Consider the following 7,110-nt stretch of genomic DNA (forward strand, 5'->3'; position numbering starts at 1 on the left):
AAAGAGAGAGAGAGAGAGAGAGAGAGAGAGAAAGAGAGAAAAAGGAAGAAAAGAGAGAAAAAGGAAGAAAAGAGCGATAAAGGAAGAAAAGACAGAGGGAGACAAAGAAAAAGGGAGGAAAGGGAGAGAAAGAGAATAGATAGAACATGGAATTTAAAAAAAAAACATTTCAGAAGAGAAGTGAAAGCGGAAAGAGAAAGCGAGGGAGGAAAATAGAGAGGGCGGTAAAAGACAGAGGAAAAGAGAGAGAAAGAGGGAGGGAAAAGACAAAGACAAGGGTGAGAAAGAGGGAGGGAAAAGACAAAGACAAGGGTGAGAAAGAGGGAGGGAAAAGACAAAGACAAGGGTGAGAAAGAGGGAGGGAAAAGACAAAGAGCGTTTTTCGTCAAAAATGGCAAATCAAAAATGGATTTTCAGATTGTAAAAAAAAAAAATCACGAAAAAACACTCGTACCGGGCCTAAGGCAGGTGAAAAACAGAAAAGAAAAAGATAATAATAAAAGAATTAGACCGAGAGAATTTTCTTTCTACGTTTGAGTGAGAGAGATGGCGTTTTTCGTCAAAAATGGCAAATCAAAAATGGATTTTCAGATTGTAAAAAAAAAAAAATCGTCAAAAAAAAATTTCACGAGAAAACACTCGTACCGGGCTTAAGGCAGGTGAAAAAAAAGAAAAGAAAACGATAATAATAAAAGAATTCAAATTGAATCTTTTATTATTATCTTTTTCTTTTCTGTTTTTCACCTGCCTTAGGCCCGGTACGAGTGTTAGAAAGAGGGAGGGAAAAGACAAAGACAAGGGTGAGAAAGAGGGAGGAAAAAGACAAAGACAAGGGTGAGAAAGAGGGAGGGAAAAGACAAAGACAAGGGTCATAAAGAGGGAGGGAAAAGACAAAGACAAGGGTCATAAAGAGGGAGGGAAAAGACAAAGACAAGGGTGAGAAAGACAGAGGGAAAAGACAAAGACAAGGGTGAGAAAGAGGGTGTGAGGGAGGAAAAAGAGAGGGCGGGAAAAGAAATGAGAAAGGGAGAGAAGATAGAACGATTTTTCTAGGTCATTATGATGGGAACAAGCTATTCCCAATATAAGGTTTAAGGTTTATTCCCAATATAAGGTTTAAGTCACCCATCCATTTATTGGCCTTGCTCGGCGTAGCTTAACATGGGTAACGCTAAAACCGGCCTTAAATGATCGACTGAAGTGTTATCTACTTTCTCGCTTTAAGTTCATAGGTAGTCGCGGCAAATTTCAAGATCAGAGCTCATTTGTGTGAGAAAATGTGAAAAAAATCCCCGAAAAACCAGTTTTTTTTTGGGTTTTTGGCTCTCTGGACAAAATTTGCACCACCACTTTCGTGTTCCTGGTAAAAAGACATTTAATTTGATATATAGGTCGACCTGGTTTGGATAAGTCCTTCTATGGGGACAGAGTGACAGACAGACGACACCGAAGCGAATACAATAGCCCGTCCACTATAAGGGTGTCATCTGTCATGTTGGGGGGGATGACATAACTGTTCTATGGATACTTCTAGATTTTCTCATTTGACCTTGAAAATGTTCTATCTACGGGTAGATTTTCACTAACTGAACTAATTATCAGTCCAATTTCAGTTAGCACAGAAAACCACAATAGGAATTTGGCCCTTTTACAAAGGCAGGCACCAAATTACGTATTCCTCTTTCACCCGAAACACAAATCATCCAAAAAATTAGTTGTCTTGAAATATTTACAGATTTACACTAGTCATTAGACAGTTTGGAAAGACATCAGTGTAAAAACTACAGAACTGCACTTCATATTTGTAGCGTTAAATATGTAGGTACATTTACAAATATGCACGTTATAACACACAGAGGATAATGAATGATTGCACAACTGTGACCCGGGACAAAACTCGGAGACACCCTGTTTTTCCTCCATTTTATTCCAACAGAAAAAAAAGGAGAAAACATTTTATTACCATCGTAATAATAAAGGAAGGACGGGCTAAAAATTAGGGAGGGAGGGAGGGTTTAACTCCCTTCCCCTCACATTGGCTGATAGTAACGTCTATGGCTTCATCCCATGTAATAGGTACACCATATTTAAATATTTAGGTTAATGGAAGGCTTGTTTTATTACTATCGTAATAATAAAGGAAGGACGGGCTAAAAATTAGGGAGGGAGCGTTTAACTCCCTCCCCCTCACATTGGCTGATAGTAACGTCTATGGCTTCATCCCATGTAATAGGTACACCATATTTAAATATTTAGGTTAATGGAAAACTTGTTTGTTTGCATACGGGCGTACAAATCTTTTCCCGCAATTATTTCACTATTGAGGTAGGGAGGGTAAAAAGGGGGGGGAGAGAAGAAAAAAAAAAAACAGAATAGATGTATTTTCCTTTCGTAAACGGAACCGATTACGATGGCGCACCATCTTGGATTTCCTATGGTTTACGTACAGACGCCATTTTAGTATCCAACTGGTTGTTGCACTCCGGTAAGAAAAATACGCCTGATTTCCTATGGTTTACGTACAGACGCCATTTTAGTTTCCAACTGGTTGTTGCACTCCGGTAAGGAAAATACGCCTGATTTTCTATGGTTTACGTACAGACGCCATTTTAGTTTCCAACTGGTTGTTGCACTTCGGTAAGGAAAATACGCCTGATTTTCTATGGTTTACGTACAGACGCCATTTTAGTTTCCAACTGGTTGTTGCACTCCGGTAAGGAAAATACGCCTGATTTCCTATGGTTTAAGTACAGACGCCATTTTAGTTTCCAACTGGTTGTTGCACTTCGGTAAGGAAAATACGCCTATCTTTTTGTCAGAAAGAACATTGAGCCTTACATTTAGTAATGCGTTGAAGTTTTGACATAATACCTATTACGAATGAAAACCCTTTAACGTTGCATGACCATTGTTATAATTGCATTCAAGTAATATTTACAAAATGCGAAGTTCAACTTTGTAAAATTTACTTCAGAAAAGGCCCACAGCTAATCGATTGTCCTTACAAGGCTGGGTGTACCCTAAAATAACCAGCACGTTGTGATCCAGACGGTCACCCGTCCAGATACAAACCAAGAACAGCGTTACTTAATTAAGTGCCTATGTCGCTCTGTCGGAAATTGGTATACACATTAGACGTCCCAAAGATACTCGTGGCCTTTCCACCTAAAAATTTGCTCTGATCAGAGGGGATTCGCAACCTCTCCGAGGTAATATATTATATTACAGTTTTCTACAGCCAACCATCATATATGAACAGGATTTTACATACATATGTACATTTTAACAGTGAGAAATCGTTTGGACAACATTGAAAACAGGCAATTTTAAAATAAGGCTGGTAAAGTTTAAATTTATTTACAAAATACAATCAAAATGGTATCTACCAAGTTATAGAATCGACAGCTTAAATTGTAAATTCAACAGTGAACAAAACTGGAACTATTTTGTTATAATACTTAAATCTTGGCAAACTAATATTATGGGCCATATGGGAAGATAAATAGTTGTGGTACGTTCAGATATGGGCCATATGGGAAGATAAATAGTTGTGGTATGTTCAGATATGGGCCATATGGGACATGGGCCAAGTTCCAGTAAGCATGCCTGTGTATCTTTACACGAACCGATTCGGCAGGTTTTTCTCACCTTCATAGATCGGCTTTCTCTAAAGATAAACTTTTGAAATACTAATAACAGGAGGTACAAAAGAAAATTTTCGCCCTGGCTATGTCTTTTTTTGTACAGACATTGAATTCTTCTTCTAAGTCCCATAAATGAACAATACCTGAATACTTACATAGAAACAAAAGTAGAATATCTTAATAGCAGTAAATTATAAAACAGCATTATTTACAGTATTTTTTGAACTCTTTAGGAGTACAAAATACTCTGAAGTTCCGGTTTGCGTACCATTTGGCAAAGGTAGAGCCCGAAATCAAGCGACGCGACGGCAACGGTAATTTCAAAATCTACATACCAAGTACAAAAACAATAAAACACACAGAAAATTTCCAATATGCATTCCGTACTTCAAAATAGACACCCCATAACATGAACTATTCTAACATGCTTGGATCACGAAATACATGATAAACATTTAACACGAAATATAGGGAGAAAGATTAATCTTGGAGATCTAAATTTGGCAGAAGGCCCTTCGCCTTAGCCTTTTAAAAAAGAACAATATTCTATTTACGGTAACTAGCCCTTTTTACTTTTTCAAATTCCATTTACGCGTAATAAGGATAAAATTTATTGAAATTTTACGTTTCTCCCTCCTTTAAAATCACCGAAGTTGTATTTTGTATCGCAACCGAAACCCTTTCCGGTCCATTCAATGTGGACCCTCCGGGGTTAACCGTACTTTAGATAAAACAATAAGAAAGGGAAGGGATTTTCATGCTAGGATAAAAACACAGATAAACCACAATAATAAATTAATTAACACAAAAAATGGTTTTCTTCTCAAGATTATAAACCTTGAGAACTTTCCACACAATGGTATTGCTCTCTTGCTGAACAACAAAGTTGGACGCGTTAATAAGTACGGTTACGGTATGCTTTTCTTTTAGAAGCTTGTTTAGGTTATCACAAACATGACATTTCTAGCTAAAGTTCTCTCTGCTGACATTCACACCCAAACTTTGACAAATTGATCCCAGGAGCTTGTCACTAGCGCCATGCCATTAGGTGAGAGTGAAATAGAGGTGACTCGGTTCTCATGGCCAGACAGCACACTTCTGCTGACATTCACACCCAAACTTTAACGAATTGATCCCAGGAGCTTGTCACTAGCGCCATGCCATTAGGTGAGAGTGAAATAGAGGTGACTCGGTTCTCATGGCCAGACAGCACACCATTGTGTGTCGTTTTCAATAGATCCCACACATGAACATTGTTATCATCACTCCCACAGAATATATATCTCCCTGAGGAGGATACAGCGCAGGATGTGAAGCCAGAGTTCTTGTTCGGAGGCAAATAGGTAGCTATCTGTTGATCTGCACGGATATCGAATAGTCTGGCAGTTTTATCTTCACTGCCCGTAGCGAATGCCAGACCACTAGGATGAAAACATACCGAGTTCACGTCCGCCTCATGGCCGAAGAATGTTTGGACACATTTCTTCTCCCTGAAGTCCCACAGCTTGCAGGACTTGTCCACACTGCCTGTGACAAAGTACTGTCCATCTGGTGACAGACTGATGGACACAACATCACCAATATGAGCCTGCGCCACCTCATGGATCCTCTGTCCTGTCTCCAGGTTCCATGTGACTATCTTCATATCCCCTGATCCTGTCAGTAGGGTGGTATCGTCTATGAAGCGACAGGAGGATAGGAAACCCTCGTATCCCAGGAGTTCCCGGATCACCTTGGCTGCTCCTGTAGAGTCTCTGTTATTCAGATCATACACCGTACACATGTTATCCATACCACCACACGCTACAAAGTTCCCGGACTGAGCGAATGCCACACTCATGACCCAGGCAGATCTTAGGGGTATGACTTGTGTCTTGTTGCCTGTCCATGTATCCCAGATAATGAGTTTGCCATCCAGTGAGCCAGACACACAATGACGACTATCTCCGCTATAATGCACAGAGTTCACCTTGTTGATGTGACCTTTAAGAGATTTCTTGGGCATGAGTTTGACCTTGGGAGCGTCAGGCATGCTGGCGGTAACATCCTCCAGCTTTGTATCTGCTTGCTTGGCTTGTTCTTCTTTACATTTGTCAATGAGTTGCGTGAGTTCCTTCTTGAGTTCTGCGGTCTCTGGATGAGAGATTTCTTGGGCATGAGTTTGACCTTGGGAGCGTCAGGCATGCTGGCAGTAACATCCTCAAGCTTTGTATCTGCTTGCTTGGCTTGTTCTTCTTTACATTTGTCAATGAGTTGCGTGAGTTCCTTCTTGAGTTCTGCGGTCTCTGGATCTTCCTTGGGAGGCATGACGGTTCAGTTCAACATATAATCAGGATGAGAAGGATAATGACCGTGTATTTGATGGAGAGGAAACTGTTTCGCAATGAATGATTCACGATGTCTTCATTCAAGCACAGGGGGCACTGTGGAACACTTGCTAGGTTTGGTGTCGACACAAGTGCTTGGATCAGCAGGCACAAGTACACTGGGCAGGTTCCTATGCCGCATTGTTCAATCTCATTAGATTTTTGCTTCCACCAGTCACTAATCCAATAACTCTGCTAGGGTTTCGTGCTACGTACAGGGTGTCATCTGTCATGTTGGGGGGGATGACATAACTGTTCTATGGATACTTCTAGATTTTCTCATTTGACCTTGAAAATGTTCTATCTACGGGTAGATTTTCTAACTAACTGAACTAATTATCAGTCCAATTTCAGTTAGCAAAGAAAACCACAATAGGAATTCGGCCCTTTTACAAAGGCAGGCACCAAATTACGTATTCGGATGAGCAAAACTCACCTGTAATTTCAGGTATATGTTTATGGAACTGGTCGGTTTCACTACAAAGGATTACAAAGGCTAGTTTCTTGAGGAGCTGAGCCCTCTGCTCATATTCCTGCTCCTCATTTCACACTATTGCAATTCACCGGGTCCTTTCTCTAAGAAGTTAATTACCTAGGTCGCTACTCAAGTACTCACTCATCAAGGGTCGTTATTCGTTAATCAAGGGTAGCTACTCACTAAAGGGTCCCTACTGACTAACCAAAGGGTCACTGCACATACTAATCAAAGGTCGCCACTCATTTATTAACGGTTGCTACCCACTAATCAAGGGTCACTACTCACTCAATAGGTCGCTACTCACTAATCAAGGGGTCGCTACTCACTAATCAGGGGTCGCTACTCACTCATTAGGTCGCGGAATGTGGCGGGTTCCTGGGACATGAGATTGTCGACTATGCTTTTCCAGGCGCGGAGACATCGGAGCTCCATTTGAAATAGAGCCGGGTCCAGAAGCAAATCCATAGCGTCCTTCTTCCACGCCTTGCGCGTGTATTGGTACGAGGACAGGGAGGCGAGCAGTGTGGAGCAGGCGTGGAAACTCACCGCGTTACGTTGCCTGGGGGGGGGGGGGAGGAAAAGAATGAATGAGCCTTTTTTTCGGACTTTTTAAAATTGTGTT

General features: G+C 40.8%; 1 protein-coding gene across 3 annotated transcripts in view; it reads right to left on the reverse strand.

Annotated features, from left to right (window-relative positions):
- Positions 1-6,232, reverse strand: part of LOC103513214 (guanine nucleotide-binding protein subunit beta-2) — a 7,359-nt gene extending 1,127 nt beyond the window's left edge. Inside the window, exons 1-3 of one of the 3 annotated variants that reach the window (XM_017445726.2) lie at positions 5,858-6,232; positions 4,860-5,705; positions 4,626-4,740 (exon numbers count right to left, since the gene is read on the reverse strand). In XM_017445726.2, the coding sequence (XP_017301215.2) occupies positions 4,634-4,740; positions 4,860-5,705; positions 5,858-5,951 (1,047 nt within the window). In that variant the 5' untranslated portion in view covers positions 5,952-6,232 and the 3' untranslated portion in view covers positions 4,626-4,633. Of the gene's footprint in view, positions 1-4,625; positions 5,706-5,810 lie in introns of those variants that run through there. The other 2 variants (XM_008478029.2, XM_026826481.1) reach the window with 2 other exon arrangements.
- Positions 6,233-7,110: the final 878 nt, after the last annotated feature.

Source organism: Diaphorina citri, unplaced genomic scaffold (assembly GCF_000475195.1).
Source record: "Diaphorina citri unplaced genomic scaffold, Diaci psyllid genome assembly version 1.1 scaffold941, whole genome shotgun sequence".
Classification (NCBI taxonomy): domain Eukaryota; kingdom Metazoa; phylum Arthropoda; class Insecta; order Hemiptera; family Psyllidae; genus Diaphorina; species Diaphorina citri.